Here is a 22,284-nt window from a genome sequence, read left to right on the forward strand (position 1 = left end):
TCTGAAGGCACTGTACATTATAATGACATTTTGTGACGTTTTTGTTCGTTTTGGTCTTCAGCAAGGGTTTTTTCGGCCATTCGTGCACATAGTTTTTTCTCGAGTCAAGCCGATGTGGCCCTTCATCAGTCATTGGTCAACGGTAGGGATCTTCAGTTAAGTGTCATTCAACGAGAGACGACTTGTTTTCATTCACATGTTTTCATTGAGAAATACTGCACCAAACATCTTAGTTTGATGTAACATTTTGTGACTAAGATCTCCTGGTCCCCACAAGGATAGTAAAACACACACACACACACACACACACACACACACACACACACACACACACACACACACACACACACACACACACACACACACACACAGTGATAACATATAGTCATAGAGTGTAGTTGAAAGCCTTGGCCAGGGGGCTAGACATACCAGCCTGTGTGAATAGCAGGGAGATGAGGGTGTAATTACTATCATAAACACCAGTCTATTGCCCAGCTAGGAGAGTCCTGTATTGGGACTTAGGCGCCCCGTCCCAAATGGCACCTTATTCCCTATATAGTGCACTACTTTTGACCAGAGCCATATTTAGATGGGTGCCATTTGGGACGCAGCCAGGGAATGTTTGGATGGGAGAGACACAGACATGACTATGGTCTGACCGGTCTGACCCACAACAGAAATCCCTCAGGGGTCGGACAGTGATACAACAGAGCGGTAGAGTGGTCATCAATGGGCCAAAAAGTGTCCCAAAAAGCACCCTATTCCCTATTTGGTGCACTACTTTTGACCAGGGACCAATAGGGCTCTGGTCAATAGGTATTAGGGTGCAATTTAGGACAAACCCATGGGTTGTCTTCTGTGGTTTACACTGGAATGGCCAGACTACTTCCTAGTCGCAACATGTATGGGACACCAAAATGGAGGAGACATCGATTGTTCCTTCAAAAAGGTTGAGATGATTTAGTCTAGCCTTGATGACAGGGTCTTTAAGTCTTCTTCTGCTATTGTATAGTCGGGAAGTCGGGAACGGAACATTGTTTCTAGACAGTCATCACACCCAAAGAGTCAACTAAATTACTGTAGTTTATACTGAAGTTGGCTGTAAACACATTTATTGACGTGGTTGTAACTATGAAGTTTAAGAGTGTCTGTTTATTTTATAAAAGCAATTCAGATTGTATAGACTACCACACACTCACACAGCCCCATAAACAAGCCCCCATGATGTCACTTAACAATCAGGTCCCATTTATGCAGGCACTGACTTTTTCCTGTCCTGCCATCCACGACACGCCCATCCTGACAGTATGATCACACAGGTCATGCAGTAGAATGGGGCTCCACTGCAGAGCTAGTGGGAACACAAAGCTCTGCTCTGTAACGTCCTGGCAGCGGCATGGACACACATTCAAGAGGAAGAAAGACAGTGGGAGGGAGAGAGAGAAGAGGGGGAAGTAATAGAGGAACAAAGAGAAATGAGAGAGAGAAACTACCTGTCACTGAGAGTTAGGCAGAAGGGCGAAATTACAAAGGGACACTTATTTTTATGCTGTTAACTAAGTTGATGCTATTACTGTAAGACTGTCAACAATGTCTACCCATACAATGTCTTATGTAATGGAAATGTTTTCAATCCAAATGTTCAACACAGAATGTTTTTCAACTTATTTTTTATTAATGACGTCTGTTGAAGACTAACACAATTGATTTCTTAAAAAAATTATGAAAAACCACAACATTTTGTGTAATCATTTCTACTCACTCAATAATTTCTACTTGTCTCTTGTCTGTACTATTTTATTTCTACTAATAAATTATGGAATAAAACTGTTTAGGGCTACTTGGAATGCAAGAAAATGATTAGAATACAAGCAAATCTGCTAAATTGGAGAAAAAAAACATATGTCATTGATCAAGTGCGAAAGGTACACCAACATACTGAACAATCCTTTGCAGCTTTTAGTTTCACTTTAAAAATCAATGTCCTTCCTTCAATTAATATACAGTATAGGTAATATACAGTATAGGTAATATACAGTATAGGTAATATACAGTACAATAATTCCATTGTCAATGAACTAATTAGTTAATTTATTATGCCCAGCTATTTCCCCAAAAAGTATATTGCACACAGGCCCTGCTTCAGTATACTACTAAGTGCTCATATCGACCAGCTGATGTGTCTACTCTCCCTTCAATACACCCATCTATATAATGGTAGACCAGGGGTCTTTAACTCCAGGTCTGGGGGCCACATCAGGACCGCAAGCTGCTTTTTTGTGGTCCTCGACAGAGCCTTTTGTTTACTGTAAATCACAGTGGAGGCTGCTGAGTGGAGGACAGCTCATAATAATGGCTGGAATGGAGCGAATGGAATGGCATCAAACACATAGAAACCATGTGTTTGATCCCATTCCATTAATTCCACTACAGCCATTACTACGAGCCCGTCCTCCCCAATTAAGGTGCCACCAACCTCCTGTGTTAAATCAGTGGTATTCAAACTTTTCCAGCAGGGACCCCATTCTTTTGGCAGAATTTCTGATGACCCCAACCCAAATCTAACGACACAACCTTCGATTTTTACATCAACAAATAACCTTAAATTCATTGCCCTTTCATCTCTCTTATCAAAATTAAGAGAACGAATAAATACATTTACAAATAATCTTTCTCAAAAGCGTTTGTATATTGTTCCATACAATAATCTGTTGGCTACTCTTAATATTTTAGGTTGCCGCCAACTAGGATAAGTCCGTTCCGACTGGGATAGGGATTGTATTTTTATTTGGCGACCCTGACATTGAATACCACTGCTGTAAATAGAAGGCTCTCACCCTGGATACATAATGTCAGAGAGCACGGCGGGACAAGCAGCTGCTAGGTCGGCTGGCAAAGTGACATCACACAGAACTGTGAGTGTTTGGAACGTGTTGGAACTGGCAGCGCTGGGGGAAGGGTGACCCGACATGTTCCCTATAGTGTGCTACTTTTGACCATAGCCCATGTACTGCCAATAGCTCAAAAATAGTGCACTATATAGGGAATAGGCGGACATTTCAGACGAACCCTAATTCTATGGAGAGAATGTGAGCGCCCATATAATTAGAATTGACACTGTGCCACCGTCACTGTGGAAAGGATCAAAAACCAATGGGAATTGATCCGTTTTAGCTAGAGAATAATATGCACTTAAAAAAAAAACACCTGGCTAAATCTGCTGCTAAGTCCCTGAAATCAGAAAAATATTTGTAGAAATACAAGATGGAGAGCAGAGAATCTGGAGCATATTCTATTGATGCAAAGTTCTGGAACGTTGCATATAGAAATGAAATTTAGAACCTGACACAGTTCTCCAATCCACATGATAAGAGATCCATGTACATTCTATACATTCGATTTCTATGTCCTGGTGCAGAGGAAGGTGTGACTGATTCCAGTGTCGGTCACGTGTGGACAGGTACGGTATGGAGACTGGGTGGAGGGCTTTGTGGAGCACTGGTGGATTATGGGTAATGTAGTTCTAGTAGTCACAGCCCAGCAGCTCCATGCGCAGGGTGATGCGCTCGTGCCACTCCCAGGGCACAACGCGCACATAGCGGGCGTAGAACGAAGGCTCAAACAGGTTCTTCTTATGCATGTTGTTGTCAATGTTGCCTTGGAAAATCTGTCAGGGAACACACACACATCAATGGTCAACGGTTAACTACCATATCTGTCAAGGAACACACACATATCAATGGTCAATGGTTAACTACCATATCTGTCAAGGAACACACACACATCAATGGTCAATGGTTAACTACCATATCTGTCAAGGAACACACACACATCAATGGTCAATGGTTAACTACCATATCTGTCAAGGAACACACACACATCAATGGTCAATGGTTAACTACCATATCTGTTGTATGGTGTGAATAATTCTACATCTATAATATAATAATAATAATAATAATAATAATAAGCCATTTAGCAGACGCTTTTATCCAAAGCGACTTACAGTCATGCGTGCATACATTTTTTTGGTGTATGGGTGGTCCCGGGGATCAAACCCACTATCTTGGCGTTACAAGCGCCGTGCTCTACCAGCTGAGCTACAGAGGACCACCCATCTGAACCATCTGAACAAATATGTCTATATTTAAATATGCATGTTGAAAGGGACTCATGAAATGTATTTTTTTTGTGTGTGGGAGTCCTTCTCAAGGTTCACTTCAGTTTTTCAATCTCCTACCCAACTGTGTAGACATTACTTCATGTGTGTAACAGTTATTGTTCAGATAAACTTAAATATTCACCATATTCATTGAAACAGTAATTTTTAATGGTACTACTGAATGGGAGGACAGATCTGATATGAACCGATATGTAAAGGTCAAAGGTCAATGTCTGAGGCCTCCCATCAGGGGCTGTAAATCGGTCTGAACTATGACCTCATTCATGATGACAGCCTTATGAGCCAAACACAACTCCCCTCCCAGTCCCTCTGAGGAAGCCCCTGGCTACGTCATATAATGTCAAGGGTCTACACTCAATGAAAAGATTGAAGGTTATTTATACGTCACTGAGGGTCATTGAATTATCAGCCCGTTGTTTGCAGTACTCCCATGGGGGTGAAGATGGGCCTCTCCTATTCCACTATCCCACACAGAGAGGGGGCTACAGGGGCGAGCGTCACTAGCACTGTTCCAGCCAGGGGCAAAACAGGAAGTAAAGAGATCATTCACACAGAGGACCAGGGGATACACTCCACACACAGGGTGGGGGTCCAGAGAGGGGGTCCGTCAATTGGCACGAAAAACACACTAAGGTCCCAACTCATGTCAACAAACTGTGCAGAGGTTTGCAAAACCCCTTATCCCTACTGTCGAATACAAATAGTAATGGTAAAAAAGATTAGAGTATGTCTGTGTTTCTTTACTTCTAAATGGCTTCCTCTCCTTTCCTTTATGAACACTGAAATAGCTGGGTAGACTTATATCATCTAACAGATACAGTGAGGGAAAAAAGTATTTGATCCCCTGCTGATTTTGTACGTTTGCCCACTGACAAAGAAATTATCAGTCTATCATTTTAATGGTAGGTTTATTTGAACAGTGAGAGACAGAATAACAACAACAAAATCCAGAAAAACGCATGTCAAAAATGTTATAAATTGATTTGCATTTTAATGAGGGTAAATAAGTATTTGACCCCCTCTCAATCAGAAAGATTTCTGGCTCCCAGGTGTCTTTTATACAGGTAACGAGCTGAGATTAGGAGCACACTCTTAAAGGGAGTGCTCCTAATCTCAGTTTGTTACCTGTATAAAAGACACCTGTCCACAGAAGCAATCAATCAATCAGATTCCAAACTCTCCACCATGGCCAAGACCAAAGAGCTCTCCAAGGATGTCAGGGTCAAGATTGTAGACCTACACAAGGCTGGAATGGGCTACAAGACCATCGCCAAGCAGCTTGGTGAGAAGGTGACAACAGTTGGTGCGATTATTCACAAATGGAAGAAACACAAAATAACTGTCAATCTCCCTCGGCCTGGGGCTCCATGCAAGATCTCACCTTGTGGAGTTGCAATGATCATGAGAACGGTGAGGAATCAGCCCAGAACTACACAGGGAGGATCTTGTCAATGATCTCAAGGCAGCTGGGACCATAGTCACCAAGAAAACAATTGGTAACACACTACGCCGTGAAGGACTGAAATCCTGTAGCGCCCGCAAGGTCCCCCTGCTCAAGCACATATACATGCCCGTCTGAAGTTTGGCATCAACTCAACTCGCCGTGTTTGGAGGAGGAGGAATGCTGCCTATGACCCCAAGAACACCATCCCCACCGTCAAACATGGAGGTGGAAATATTATGCTTTGGGGGTGTTTTTCTGCTAAGGGGACAGGACAACTTCACCGCATCAAAGGGACGATGGATGGGGCCATGTACCATCAAATTTTGGGTGAGAACCTCCTTCCCTCAGCCAGGGCATTGAAAATGGGTCGTGGATGGGTATTCCAGCATGACAATGACCCAAAACACATGGCCTAGGCAACAAAGGAGTGGCTCAAGAAGAAGCACATTAAGGTCCTGGAGTGGCCTAGCCAGTCTCCAGACCTTAATCCCATAGAAAATCTGTGGAGGGAGCTGAAGGTTTGAGTTGCCAAACGTCAGCCTCGAAACCTTAATGACTTGGAGAAGATCTGCAAAGAGGAGTGGGACAAAATCCCTCCTGAGATGTGTGCAAACCTGGTGGCCAACTACAAGAAACGTCTGACCTCTGGGATTGCCAACATGGGTTTTGCCACCAAGTACTAAGTCATGTTTTGCAGAGGGGTCAAATACTTATTTCCTCATTAAAATGCAAATCAATTTATAAAATTTTTGACATGCGTTTTTCTGGATTTTTTTGTTGTTATTCTGTCTCTCACTGTTCAAATAAACCTACCATTAAAATGATAGACTGATAATTTCTTTGTCAGTGGGCAAACGTACAAAATCAGCAGGGGATCAAATACTTTTTTCCCCTCACTGTAAGATCAGTGGCGATGAAGGAGAGGAGACAAGGAAAGGAAGCTAGTTAAGCCTATCAGAACTATGAGGCTGAAAAATACATATATTGTTCCAATATATGAGACTGTCATAATGAGAATACATTGTGAGAAATGGTTCACAGACCTTCTCTGTGTTAGTGTTCTCATCCTTCACCAGGTTCCAGGCATGTCCGTCGTCGCTGTAGGCCACTTTGAAGGCGGACACAAACTGCACCACCCCAAAGTCCTTAGCCCCCTGGGTGATGATGCCTGTCAGACGCTTGGTCTTCTCCAGGTCCACCTGGGACAGGATCATGGAGGAGAGGACAGTAACATATAGACCAGATTAATGATGAGGGAATACCTCAGGGCTCAATTCAATGAACCCTGTATTTTGAAGTAGCTCTTTTCCCAAGGTCAAATAAAATCACAAAACGTGTCTTGGGTATTGTATGAAAACCATAGTAGAAAAGAGAAGGACGGTTCACATACATCGATTTCAGGTGAAAAAAGGAAACTGTTTAATCCATTTCAAACATTTTGCCCATCTGGCCTTCATCAGTGTCATAAAAACCTACAACTACTACCAGGTAGACTCCCCTCACAGGAATGGATTCACTTTTCAGAATAAGAAGTTTATAAACAAAGATACTGCGTAAACATATGTCAGACTCCTATCCCTGATGTCTGTTTCCCCCCACAATTTGTGCCCAATATTGAATAGCTGTTTCATCATATAAAAAAGTATGAAGCAAGAGCAGATGTATCAGAATCCCACAAGGATGATAAAAATGTCCATTACTTTTTGTTTTACAAATCATATTAGGAAGAGAAAGTGACCCTTCCTCTAAGGTTGCACTGTTTCCATTGATATTTGTATGGTATTTACTAAGAAACAATGTGGTAACAATCTGTATATTCTGGTACGTACTACAACTAATTTAACACAACTGGGAATTACCTGGTACCTAAAAGTTCCCATCCTAAAGACACAAACAAGTAAGTCATAGGTTATTACTGTATGAATACCATTTTACCAAGTACATTCCAAGTAATTACCTAGTCATTTCTAAACCGTAAAATAAAGTGCTACCTGTAATCCTTTGTTAAAGAGCACAGTTTAAAAGGGCAGGTAGCCTGGCGGGTAGAAGCGTTGGGCCAGTAACCGAAAGGTTGCTGGATCGAATCCCCGAGCTGACAAGGTAAAAATGTGTCGTTCTGCCCCTGAGCAAGACAGTTAACCCACTGTTCCCCAGGCGCTGATGACGTGGACGTCGATTAAGGCAGCCCTCTGCACCTCTCCGATTCAGAGGGGTTGGGTTAAATACGGAAGACACATTTCAGTTGAATGCATTCAGTTGTACAACTGACTAGGTATCACCCTTTCCCAATCTGGGATTGGTACATGCATTTTTTTAAACTTATATCGCTAGCTATTGGTTCTTAAAGAATGTACGTTTAGCTGCCTTACTCCATCAGAACCCAAAATACTGTTTTACTCCATTGTTTGTAAACAATGTAATTTTAAACAAACACTAACTTCGAAACATGGTTAAAACTATGCTTTTGAGCTCATGGATGTTCAGTCCTTGCATCCATAGCTCTGTCTATGAATTTGAGAGTGGTTAAATTTCTCCAGGCCCCATCCCTCAGCTGTTTACCAAAACAAGTGGTTTGTTTTTTCGAAATCCAGATTGCCCCTTTAAAAGAGGAGATCTCATCATTCTATTAGTGCTGGTGGAGTCAGTCTCACCTGTAGCCACTCTGAGCGGTTGTTAGTGGCTGGGGACCAGGCGTTGGTCTTGCCCTGTTTGTCTAGCCGGGCGAACTGTGGGTGCCAGGTGAAGGCATCAATGCCCCAGGTGCGGAAGGCACTGGACGCCGAGAGCTGTCCGTCAGAGACGAGGCGGGACTTCATGCCCATCGGCTCAGAGCAACCTGTCGTGTTGGAATACACTGTAAACGAAACAGCAGAGAGACAATGATGGACAGGGAAGGAGCAGAGGTGAAAGACAGAAAACCAATAGAGAGAAACCAATGATCACACCCAAGTGAAGAACCACCCACTCAGTGGAGTACATTTCAAAGAGCCCGTCCTCCTAATTTCTCCCTCCACCAGCCGCCACTGCAGCTCAAAGCATGCAGATTAGCTACTTACTGATTGATGGATTGATTTGTATTTTGACACCATGACATAAACAGTGTAGAACAGGTAGCATTACATAAACAGTGTAGGACAGGTAACATGACATAAACAGTGTAGGACAGGTAGCATGACATAATCAGTGTAGGACAGGTAACATGACATAAACAGTGTTGGACAGGTAGCATGACATAAACAGTGTAGGACAGGTAGCATGACATAATCAGTGAAGGACAGGTAGGTATGCCAGATTATTTCCTGTGTATAGGCACAGTACAGAAAGTCAATAATAAGACAAAGTAATGAAAGCAGGGAATGAAAAGTCCCAGACAGATATTGATAATAAACAAATATCATTTGTATAAAGGAGGTTTTGAAATGAATAGGAAAGGGGAGGCAGGGAATAGGAAAATAATGGGGAATAGGAAAAGTGAGGGAATCCAAACAGCCTTCCTAGCAGCAAGGCAATTTGAACTGTAGCTGTATCCACACTGAGTAATAGGGTGGGGCTGGGAACACATATGGACATGGTGTGTGTGCATGTGTGTATGTGTGGTGTTTTTGTCAGGAATTCCGTCTCCATTGTTGCACGGCATGGGTCTCCCTCTGAATGCTGTCCAAACCATTCCCTATGTAGTCTAACCATAACTAAATATAGACCCGTGTTTGGCCATCTAAACAAACTCCTGTTATTGTCAGCAAGCTGGACTGAAGAGCCACAGTGTCAACACAACGAGACCGTATGTACCCAACTTAATGCCTTTTACTTGGTGGGGTTTGTACGTTTTCTCAAGGTCTATTTCTGGTTCAGGCAGAGGACCCTGAATGTCCCTGGGGATTTGAATGGGGTTTTCTTTACAGCCACTTTCTCAATAGTCTGAAGTGGCCTCCTTTCTTTATCTCCTTATGGTCATCTGATGTAAAAAACAAGACAGCAAATAGCCAGACCATATTTCTATCACCTGTCCTGAGTTTCCAGATTGGTGCAGATAAAGGTGAGGAGACGAGGTGGAAAGGAAGCCAAGTAAGACTATTGAGATGCAGCCTAGTTGTCTTTCCTCTCTGTTTTCCCTTGTAGAGGGGTCTGTTTACCATTGAGCTCACAGCCCACCAGCTCCATACGTAGGGTGCAGGCCTTGCGACACACCACGGGAATGACGCGGATGAACTGGGCCACGATGGGAGGGTCAAACAGGTTGGTCTTGGTGCTGTCATTATCAATGTTACCCACAAACACCTGGGGCACAGGGCACAGAAGTGAGGTCTCCAAGTTGTTATAGGCATTCATGTGGGAGCTACTGTACAGCTCCAAGTAAAACATGCCAGTAGGAACAGATCTAGGAACAGCTTAAACCTCCCACAATTCTGACCTTAACCATTAAGAGGATGAAGAATATCTGACCCTTTATCAGTTACTTTGACTGTAGGAAATTTAGGCAACTATTTAAATTAACTCACACTGAGTCACTGACTATAAATGACTGTTACTATGGTAAACTCATATTGTAAAGTCACCTTGTCCTTCCGCTGTCCCTCTGGTCTGTAGGGAGTGTAGGTCTTACCGTCAAAGCTGGAAGACACTTTAAAGACTTTAATGTACTCAGCTATGCCCATTCGACTGGCACCCTGGGTGATGATGCCAGTTAGGCGCATCTTCTTTTGCATGTTGATCTAGAAGCAGAGGTCAGAGAGAGGTCAGACAGGGGTAAAACCACTAATCATCCTCCCCACTTGGATTTAGATGATACACTCTTAGAAAAAAGGGTTCCAAAAGGGTTCTTCAGTGGGTCCCCAAAGGATATTTTGTTTTTGTTACAGCTAGAAAGGGTTCTACATAGAACACAAAAGGGTTTGGAACCAAAAGGGTTCTACCTGGAACCAAAAAGGGTTCTTCAAAGGGTTCTCCTATGTGAACAGCTGAAGAACACTTTTATATTCTAGATAGCACCGTTTTTTTCTGAGAGTGTACAGTCCATGTCTGTTTATATGTGTGCTGCATGCTTAGACTGTACTAGAGCTGAAGGGCATCATTCAGACACATCCAAAAAGGCTTTCATTTCTTTTCCATGACAATGTCCATAGAGACACCAAATTGAGAGACTTCATAAAGTAAAGAGCATGTTTCAAGCCAAAGTTTAGGCTGGACCCATGAGGAGCTGGCCACGGTCCACCAGTGGGTTCTGGCCCACCATTTGAGAAACAGTGGATACTTCACCTCAACAAGATTACCACAACAAGTGATTATTTACTAAACTGTCTTGGTTCTCTAACCTCCATCCAGGGGTTCTTGTCGTGGTTGGCGGCGGTCCAGGCGTTGACCATGCCCTGGTTGTTGAGCCGGGCCAGTTCTGGACCCCAGCGCTGAAGACCCATAATGCCATAGTGCACAGAGGAGGCCGAGATCTGAGACTCTACGATTTCTCCTCCCTCCATCCCCATCAGAGAGATACAACCTGGAACAAACACATACACAGACATACATACGTTACAACGTCTTATAAAGAGACATAAACAGATTATAATCTCTAATATGGACATACTGGTTGTGACTTAAAGTACAAAGAGAGACAGTTCATAAGTTGTAATACGCAGAGTTGTAGACATGTTTCAATCTCTACTATGCAGTGATTCCCCTGCCCTATACTTACGGAGCTGGCATTGCTTCCCAACGTAGGGTGAAGGGCACAGGCAGGTGTAGTCACCATCCAGATCTCGACACATCCCGCCGTTCTTACATGGCTGGTTCTCACAGTCATTCACATCTAGACAGGACAAGCACAAGAGATAGACACAGTTATATAGAAGTTGCGCATGTCATAATACACCTTGTCCTAACATAGGAATCTGGCATGGGACTTCATAATGACACATCTTGTTCTAAACTGCTTTTCTGGATGGATTTTTTTCATGAAGACATCAAGATGTCTGGGAAAGATGAAATATTGTTGCCCTTATCTGGTCAGATAACTACATATATAATTTTCTTGGTTGCTCTATACAACCGGACCATAACGATTGAAAATACATCCGAATGAACCAGTTCTGCCCACTGGGTCTGACATCTAAAACACTGCCTGGACCTGAGCAGGAGAGAACACAGTCCCTGATGGTTAAATGCAGGACACTTATACCCCAAAGGTAGGTCAGATATAGCCCAGTAGTAAGACTACATGCAGGCTAATCAGCCAGGTGGGTGAACCTTGAAGCACCACAATACCTCCAGTGTGGCTCCATAATGCCTCTCTGCAGGTGTGTTCTCTAAGACACAGGGGTGATGACAGGGGCACAGCTGGGGGAAACTTTGGGGCCAGAACATTAATTACCACAGGTGAAGGGCAGGGTTGTGGTTTTGGGTGTGTTCTATGTTGTGCCTGCAGGGTGAGGTGATCTGGGAGTAGTCTGTGGTAGTCTGTCCACTACTGCAGCTCTTTCTAGTCCCCCACCAGGGGGCTCACTTGTATTATAAATAGCATGGACTTATACCTGGGGTGTATTCATTAGTTCACACCATAGAAAACCATAGCAAAACGTTTTGCAACAGAAAACATTGGTAGGTCCCTCCCCGTTTGCTTCTGTTTGGTTCTGTTTGGTTCTTAGTGAATACACTCATTGTTCTTTAATCTAGTCATCTGAACAACAACAACAACAATTCTTCAACAAAGCCATTGCTGTCAGGGGAATTTTATAAGTGATTATTGTTGTCAGATAAAACAGTATTTCCCAAATGGTGGGCCGGTACCCGCTAGTGAGTCATCACTGATTCGTTCTATCACCTTAGAAAAATCTGCTTTGTTCATTCAGTGCCCGTGGGTCACAGGAAAATTCCAAAATGGTTTGGTGGGTCATAGGACAGAAATGTTAGGTAACCACAGAGCTAAAACATCTTGATATTGTAATTACTCATCCCTGGAATTCAAAAATAGGCCATAAACACAAACAAAGTGGTTGAAAACTGTGTTTATATCAGTCTAAGTGTCCCTCGGAGCCACTTCCAGGTTGTAATCTACGGGGCAGACAGCACTTTAACACCACATCTTCTGTTTAGCTGCTGTTCCCGTTAACTCTAAGAGGATTGGTCCCAACTCTAAAACCCATTCCGTTCAACGCCGTGACAACACACACACCCACACTGAGAAATACAAGCACACACACCCACGTGCATGCACATACACAGAAAACACACACATGCCCTCCAGTCATTCTGACAATCTACTCAGTAAATAATATATCTGACCTTGATTAGGTAGATTAGATGGCCTAGGTGTATCTTTAGACTGTTTGTGTGTGTGTGTGTGTGTGTGCACCTGCATGTGTCTCTATGTGTCTGTGTCAATGGCAGACAGGGACACTGACAGAAGGTGAAGACTGGTCTGATCCATTCTTAGAAGGAAGGGCAGAAGATTCTAGAATAATGTGGTCCATAACAAACAGCAGTACATCCAACCACTAGCCAAGCAGGAGTATTCCAGCCATGTTGGTGCCAAACGATGGAGTGACAAGACAATACTGAGATCCACCCTACCTAGAGGCCTATAAAAACTATGACGTCTGGTAGAACAAGAACAAATGTGGGTGGTGACAACCAGACAGCAATAACACTGCAATAGGTGGTCAGACTAGCAGTTAGAGGTTATAAATATACTATGAATCATCTACAGTTTTGTAGTCGCATCAGCGCGCCTGGTTTTTCAATCAGATTCTGGACTTTCAATGGAAGACTTGGACAAACCAAGGATATGAATGGAAAGGACAAGGGTTATGGTGGCATTAGCCTCCTAGATCCTAATCTGGAATGTGAAGTATTAGACACTTTTTTACCAGTCCATGCATGAATATCAGATTGTTTTAATGAGAAGGCAACTACTGACTCAACTAGCCCTGGGGCTCTCAATAGCTAGGCCTACTGTGTAGAGAGCAGGACTGGCAGCAGTCTCCTTGCTCTGCTAAAGCCTTCTGAGATTCCAGTGGACCATGGCTAATTGCTGTAAAGGTGCCTCAGAGAGAGAGTTCCTGGCTGGCTAGAGGGGGTATTAGAGAAAATCTGGTAAAAGCTTGTACACACAAAACATGCAACTTAGGAAAAGTCCAATGAACATAAATATCTAAGTTGGCTGAACTTAAAATTGGGAAATTGTTGAGCTGACATGATTTATGCCCATCGTGAGTTGAATTTTTTGCCTTTGCAAGTTCCATTTTACTTTATTAATTTTTTTGTCAGGGACCAGTTTATCATTATAACATATATTTTAGAGGCTGAAATATGATGCATTACAACTCAAATATTTAAGTTCAAACAACATTGTTTTTCAAATTCAGCTCACACTGAGCAGAAATTATTAGGTTAGTAGAGTATTCCATGTCAGCTCAACAATTTCCACATTTTAAATCCAGCCAATTTGGATATTTAAGCTACATGGATTTCTTGCATTTTTTACAGTGTAGATTGGTGAAAGCTATGTGGTGGAACCCAGGCTGTTGCCTGTTACGTATCCAATTTTGTTGGATCAGTGTTTGCTCCAAGAAAGGAAGGATGGAATGATGCATTTAGAAACTATTCAAACAGGATCCAATACTTTCAGAATGCATTGTTCTGGCCAGTCAGTGTTCTCTCTCTCTCTCTCGCTTTCTCGCACGCACGCACGCATGCACGACACACACACACACACACACACACACACACACACACACACACACACACACACACACACACACACACACACACACACACACACACACACACACACACACACACACACACACACACACACACACAGTATTTAAAGCCCATCAATCGCCAGCCCACGCTTCACCACATCCTGGGTGTGTCCCTTGGATGCACTGCAGGCAGAGTTACTCCTCCTCACCATAGAAGGGTTTAGAACACTCATTCTTAGGTTTTTGATATCCAAATAAATGTTGTAAATGTCATCAAAATGACATCACTGTTTTTAAAGGGGCAATCTGCAGTTTGAAACAATAACAAAGTCACCCAGCTGCTGTTTTGGTTAACAGCTGAGGGAAGGGGCTGGAGAAATCAACACATTTCTAATTCATGGACAGAGCTATGGATACAAGGACTGTGCATACATGATCTCAAAATGATAGTTTTAACCATGTTTTTAGGCTATACAGTATTTGACCACAATTACATTGTTTACAAACAAAGGAGTAAAATAAGCTTATATTTTGGCCTCTAACATGGTACGACTCACGAGGCAATGGGTACATACAATTCCTTTTAAAAGTCTAAAGATGGATGGATTTAATGCAGATTGCCCCTTTAATGTCATGTTACAGTTATGTCATAGTGTGAAGCCAAAGGGACATTTCCATATTATGTGGATAATAAAGTTTTACTCCATTCTGCTCCATGTAAGATCCTTTCTGTGCTACTCACATATTTAAAATGATTTTAAAAAGTAAGGACCAGATTGGACCACCAGTGAAGGCTAAAGAGCTAAAGCACAACTTCTTCAAAAGGTGAGATCACATAGAAGATATCTTGCCATCCAAGCAGTAACACACAAATACAACGTTTGAAAAGAGATTCATATCCACGATACACCCAGTCATGCTGCATTTAGTCAAAATGGCTGAAAAGCATTTATTCACACTAAGAGGCTTGGGTGGGTTGCCATTTCCTCATTAGCCAACAGCTCTGCAACGTGCTGAATGAAAGTCTTTCATGAATCATGAGCTCACCACAATGCTCTCTTACACTCATGCACAGAGTGGAAAATGTCTCAGGTGTTTCCAACTTTAACAGCCGTTAATGTTAGTAATGCCTGCCATGACACACCATTCAGTCTGTCAGTTTGTTGTTTTGACTGTAATGGTGGAAGTTAGGATTGGGGTAGTGGACCCTACCCAAGGCAAGCTGGTTCTCCTCATCTAAAACAATTTGGCATGAATTGTTTTCGATTTAAAAATGTATCTTAAGACAACAATCTAGGAAACGCAGAGTAGCACAGACATGTTGGCCATGTTCGACTACTTCAGAAATGAATCCTTCCTGGTTTCCTTGAGGTAAGTACATATCTATAAATGATTGGATAGCTGTAAGCAAGGTCACCACCCTATTACTTTCACCAATCCAACCAACCAATTCAGATCTGTGATTACCTGAAGGAAGGAAAGCCCGGGTTGGCAGGGCGAATTACGACAGAACAGGTACAGTCACAGGTAAGGTACTTACTGATCTGGCAGTGCACGCCCTCGAAGCCAGGCTGGCATTTACACACGTATTCGCTGAACATGTCTCCTCGTCTGGTCGGAGTGATGACCTCACACGACCCATCATTCCTGCAGGGGTTGGGAATGCAGGGACCTTAGGGAGAATTGATTAATTATAAAGATGGGACATGCTCCAGGAAAAAAATCAAGTATATGCTTTCATTTATTGAAAAACAGTAAGGTTTAATTAACAGAAATGGAAGCAAGCGCCTGGGTGCCAGTCCAAGAAATTAGCTTTGCTTCTCAAAGTGAAGTGACAAGACCAAAATCTCAGTATACTGAGTATATTGAATTGTCCCATTTGAAACTCAAAGCTTTGTAAATACATCCGCCTGCCTTGACCATATTTGGCTAACTCTACTCCTCCTTACCAGTCTCATTGACCTGCCTTGACCATATTTGGCTAGCTCTACTCCTCCTTACCAGTCTCATTGACCTGCCTTGACCATATTTGGCTAGCTCTACTCCTCCTTACCAGTCTCATTGAGGTGGCAGGTGTCTCCAGTAAAAGCATCAGCACAGATACAGATGAATGGGTCCTCCCCCACCCCGGTCACACACGTCCCTCCGTTATGGCAGAGATTCACTTCACAGTAATCCCCTGGAAGCGGGGGAGCGAGAGAGAGAGAGAGAGAGAGAGAGAGAGAGAGAGAGAGAGAGAGAGAGAGAGAGAGAGAGAGAGAGAGAGAGAGAGAGGGGAGGAGAGAAAGAGAGAGGAGTGTCACAGAGTGGTCCCATAAAGGCACGATATGGAGCCTCCATACACCTGCCATGTTTTGGACAATTTGACAATCTCTGTGTCAAAAGGCAGTCACACCTCACCTCAATGGCCTCTCCATTACATGTGATCAAGCATATCTTACATCATAGCATGAAGAGTTGGAGGCTTGATAAGGGACTTCCCTGGTCTCCTGGCCCTGTATTCACAAAGCGTCTCACAGTAGGAGTGCTGTTCTAGGGTCAGTATAGTCTTTCAGATCATAATGAATAAGATTACATGGGCAGGGAGGACCTGATACTAGGTCAGCTCTCCTATTCTGAGACACTTTGTGAATACAGGCACTGGCACTTTAACGAGAGTTGTTTCCCTCCATGAACACAAAGGAGATGTGGTGATGCTGAGGGCAAATGTTAGCTAGGAGGCCACAGAGGGCCTAAGTGCTGACTCACATAGCACATGAGACCAGGAAGGGAGAGGGCAGGAACATCCAGTGGGAGACAGGTGGTTTCGTAGTTCCACTAAGCCAAGAGTGACCCTACAGTCCTCCATGACATACCAGCATACTATTCCAATTCATAAAACAGAATCATACTTGCTTTACAATGGGAAGGTTCAACGACATACAGGAGTTTGAAGAGGTGAGCTTAGAATGGTCATTAGATTTGACAATCATGAACAAGCTCCCTGCTTGAGAAAAACAGTTTGTATGCTCCCTGTCAAGTATTGCTAAGTAGCCTATTATACAGCTACAGGTATACTTGCTGTATTTACACACTTGGTACGCATTTTAGATACCCTGGTCTATGTAATGTAGAGTGCTGCATGGTGGGTATCTCACTCCTCCCATCACTCACCTGTGCTGTTCTATCCATCAACAGGTTTTGCAGCCTCTGTCAACCTTTTGTAGTGAGCATACTGGCTTTACAACCAACTGACAACAGACATGATACAGCATGAACACCAGCGTTAAAACACTTCCTTTGTGGAGCTGACAAAGGGGTGAGAGAAAGCGTTATATTGAAAGTATATGAGGCATTTCAAGTTAAAGGCATTTAATGATTTTGTGGACGTTCCTATACTCTTAGAAAAAAAGGTGATATCTAGAACCTTAAAGGGTTCTTTGACTGTCCCCATAGGAGAACCCTTTGAAGAACCCTTTTTGGTTCCAGGTAGAACCCATTTGGTTCCAGGCAGAACCCTTTTGGGTTCCATGTAGAACCCATTTGGTTCCAGGTAGAATCCTTTTGGGTTCCATGGTTCTACATGGAACCCAAAAGGATTCTACCAGGAACCAAAAAGGGTTATCTTATGGAGACAGCCGAAGAACCCTTTTGGAACCTTTTTTTCTAAGAGTGTATTGGAGTCATGTTGTCAAATGTTGACAGTGGGGTCTTGAAATCTTCGTTAGGGTAAAACTAGTCAAATTCCTCTGTTGATTACACTCAGGAAATGGAGGGAGTGGAAAAGGCCACAGAAGTGACACACCTGTCTTTGAGTTTATGGTTCATGACAATAAATCATCAATTGTATCAACCTGTTTCAGTTTCTTTCACCAATTGTCAGCTATTCAAGTAGAGGTAATGAAGTGTGTGTGTGTGTAAAATGACTTATGTTCTGCTTTTCCTGCTGCTTGGATACTAAGAAACACATTTAAACACAGCCAAAGATTAATCTCGGAACCAAGAACCTAATCTTGCGTGCAGGCTGGTCAGCTATGTTAACAGTCTGTCATGAGAACTAGCCAAAGATAATTGCTCTGGGTCCAGACAGACACACTGACATGTTAAATGGACCGTGCATTTCATTCTCACCTCCCTCTGTGCTTTACTTCACTAACACAACGTGTTTGTCTGCCAGACTAAAAGAATGCAGGATTCCCTAGATCAGGGTTCTTCAATTCCGGTCCTGGAGGGCCGAAACGCTTGTTTTTTATTTCTACCTGGTAGTTAATTGCACTCACCTGGTGTCCCAGGTCTGAATTAGCCCCTGATTAGAAGGAGAGGATGAAAAACAGAGGTGTTTCGGCCCTCCAGGACCGGAATTGAAGAACCCTGCCCTAGATTATAAACAGACCAGGGATAAACTGTACCTCAATATGGATTCCCATTTTCCTCATTTCAGGAATGACCAACACTTACACAACACTAGGGTCGCGTTCCACTGCTCAGACGTTGTATGCATCAACCAATGGTTGCTGCGTGCCACTTCATTGACTGTGTCATCGACTGACAGATTGATGTGGTTATCTGATAGGTAACATACCTATCCAGGCGTTGTAAGATCTGACAACGTCTAAGTAGTGGAACGCAACCTAGGTGTGTTGAGGGTCAGGGGGCTTGAGCCAGGTATACCACCTGCTCCTCAAACAATAGCATGGTATTTTTTCACTGTAATAGCTACTGTAAATTGGACAGTGCAGTTAGATTAACAATAATTTAAGCTTTCTGCCCATATAAGACATGTCTATGTCCTGGAAAGTTTGCTGTTACTTACAACAGTCATGCTAATCACATTAGCGCACGTTAGCTCAACTGTCCCGTATACGGGACACCGATCCCGTAGAGGTTAAACGGTTCTATGGGAACAGCCGAATAACCCTTTTAAGTTGTAGATAGCACCTTTGTAGGCTGATAATGCTGCTTTACAGTGGGAACAGATAACAGCACATAGAGATGTTTTCCTATTCCATCGGTACAGCTTCTTAAACACTTCCTGTGGCACACTTTCTGTGAAGCATATCTTATGGAGATACAGTATACTGTGTGTACATTAGGACTAGTAGAGAACAGAGGCTGCTTGGGGGCGGCAGTTAGCCTAAAGGGTTAGAGAGACAGGCCAGCAAGCGGAGAGTTGCTGGTTAGAATCACAGGCCGGACAGTAAAAATCTGGTGAGGATTGAATACCCTAGCTGCCATCTGCTCCAGGGGTGCTGCGCAGTGGCTGACCCTGTGCTTCCAACCCTTCTGTGTGTGCATTGGGGTGGGTTGAGTAACAAAAATACATTTCTGTTCTCCAAAAAGAAAATGGACATGAAGTATTCTTCCTCTTCTTCCTTTTCAACATACAATGATTTAGAGGAAACAACATGCCTCTTACAAGAATCGCTTGTTGTGATCGTAGTCAATAAACATAAGGCTGTGCTGCTAACCATATCTTTACAAATACAGCCTTTATAAATACAGGCTTGACAGTCTATCATCAAAAATCACATGGCAACAGTATGTCTGAGTCAGGCGTTCAATTACATACATTGACTCTTTAGGGTGCCGTAAAAATAGCAGACAGGACTGAAATAATACACTTCACACTTATGAAGCGCCAACTTTGATGATCTTTTAGGTTTATGGGGGTTGTCATCACTAGAACCATGGTCTGAACAACTGCACTCACTTAGACCATTTGAGAGAGGTACAGCCCTCTGGATTAGATCGAGGAATTGTCTGAGGCAAAGAATCTTCACTGTCTAAATTCTAGTGATTTTTTAAACTAAGATTAGACAGACAAAATAATTTCAGTGGTGATATGTGATAAACGTTTAAAATATGATTTACACAATTAAATGCATAAGATGGATGAAAGCAGAGCTTGAAAAGGGTGTTTGAGGAGAGGAGAAGGAAAATCACTTGACTGAAAGCACACTTCAAACGTAATTCTCAGCTGAGCAATGCAGGGAAATCTCATTCATGATGAGAGTTAAATGATAAACTAATCATGGATCATAGTAACTGACATCCCTTCATTTTACAGACCTGACGACACAAAAAAAGTCATGACAGGAAAATGACAGTTTCCTGATTAAAAAGAGTGTGACAATAACTTTTTTTCATCCCAATATGTTTATCATCCAGCCCACATTTGGATGTCCATCTCCTGTGACATTTAACCTTTTCACTGAGACCTACAGGTGACAAGTTGGGACATTGCATTATAAGTGTCTGATGCAAGCGGTATGGGCCAGAGCAGTCAATACAAGAGAGTTGGACATAACATGAGAGTGACAGGCAAAATCAGTAGTTACATCTGACATTACTATTATGAAGTGTTGGGCTACAGACAATTACTGTACTTTGCTTGGTTATTTTACAGTGAAAAATGGTCATCTAAATAAAATCAATACAGGTAAATGATAAAAATATGAACATGTGTGTAACCTGTCTGTGTGTAACAGAAGAAGGATGCCAGAAACTTGTTGTAACTCAAAAATATTGTTGCCTGCAACTGTTTTAAAACCGGTTAAAACAGTGTACTGTACAGTAAGTGCATATTTTACATTTGTGAAATAATTTGTATCTGATATGAAAGTAGAGGGCTTTATGTTTCTAGAACCTTATGGCAATTAAGAATCGATTCACGTTTAGATGGAGTTTTTGGCTGTTTTGGCTGCCAGAGCCAGTTTACCTCTAAACATAACATATAAGGTCCTTGGACGTTAAAGGGACAATCTGGAGTTGCTACATCCATTTTTGGACTGTTAAATTAATGACATATAGCCATTGATTCTTGAAGAATATAACTTATAAATTCTCCATGAACTTCATCAGAACTCAAAATATAAGCTTGTTTTACTCCAATGTTTGTAATCAAAGTACATGTAAATATACACTGTAGGACTATAGGGTCAAAACATGGTTAAAACTATCATTTTGATCTCATGGATGGTCAGTCCTTGCATCCATAGCTCTATCTATGAATTTGAGAGTGGTTATATTTCTCAAGCTACATCTTTCAGCTGTTTACCAAAACAAGTGGTGGGGTGTCCGCTTTGTTATTGTTTGAACTCCGGATTGTCCCTTTGAATGATTAGCTTTTAACTGTAGATTATTGCGCTAGGGTTGGATGAGGTAACCAACTAAATAAACGGGACTCACCTTTCACTGAGCAGATGGCAGCGATAAGGACACAAGCGGTAATAAATGTCAAATGGAACAAAAACCCATGACGTTTCATGTTGATTTCCCGAGAATTGCCCACTTTTCCGAGAGTAGACCAGATGGATAATGTAATACAGTGATACCGCTAGTTTTCCGGTTGAGATTGACAGGGAAGGTAGGCGGGTTCTAAATTAGCTGGTTCCATGGATTAATGCGCGGTTGCGCGCGTCTGTGACTGGAGCATAGCCCTAAACCCCCTACTGTAAAATGAGTGTTAACATTTGTGTTTCACTTTATATTTGTTTTAATAAACACTTTGAAATAGACCTATGTACTTAGAGAACTTACTATCTAGTGAAGTCTGGCTATAGTATAAGAACAATGGTAGGCTAACATTTTTGCCCATTTCAGGCTGCAAAAAGATCGCTGTGAAAGATTTAAAGTTAGATATGTCACAAAAGCAGGAGCACAGGGGGCCCAACTGACTGATTTTTAAGGCACATTTGTTTAAAAATAATAATTTGATATGGCCTATACATTTCAGAATTTCCTGAAATTAATACAAATTAAAACCATGCATGACAGAAATATCTTTAATTGTGTGATAACAATAATCATAGCAGGTAATCTAGCAGGTAGTGTCAGTGCCCTCAATGGCATTTTGAAAGTGTAAGCTATTATATATTTGACATTCTGGATTTATTCTCAAACTACAAAGGCCTATGCTAACTAATGGTAAGGTATCTGCCCCTGGCAGCCTACCTGTAGCTAGGCTATAAGTAACTCCTTTA

At 42.4% G+C, this 22,284-nt stretch overlaps 1 protein-coding gene across 2 annotated transcripts; it reads right to left on the reverse strand.

Annotated features, from left to right (window-relative positions):
- Positions 1–2,433: 2,433 nt before the first annotated feature.
- Positions 2,434–21,675, reverse strand: LOC121583006 (lactadherin-like). 2 transcript variants are annotated; one of them, XM_045217784.1, is made up of 10 exons: positions 21,491–21,675; positions 16,377–16,502; positions 15,864–15,995; positions 11,317–11,430; positions 10,940–11,121; positions 10,184–10,339; positions 9,761–9,905; positions 8,279–8,463; positions 6,671–6,826; positions 2,434–3,667 (listed from the first exon to the last, which is right to left on the reverse strand). In XM_045217784.1, exons 1-10 carry the CDS (start codon positions 21,567–21,569, stop codon positions 3,524–3,526), a joined length of 1,419 nt encoding a protein of 472 aa, XP_045073719.1. In that variant the 5' UTR covers positions 21,570–21,675; the 3' UTR covers positions 2,434–3,523. The 2 variants fall into 2 exon arrangements, with proteins under 2 accessions (XP_045073719.1, XP_041755152.2); XM_041899218.2 differs by having other exon boundaries at positions 8,279–8,481.
- Positions 21,676–22,284: the final 609 nt, after the last annotated feature.

This window comes from Coregonus clupeaformis, unplaced genomic scaffold (genome assembly GCF_020615455.1).
Source record: "Coregonus clupeaformis isolate EN_2021a unplaced genomic scaffold, ASM2061545v1 scaf1225, whole genome shotgun sequence".
In the NCBI taxonomy this organism is placed as follows: Eukaryota; Metazoa; Chordata; class Actinopteri; order Salmoniformes; family Salmonidae; genus Coregonus; species Coregonus clupeaformis.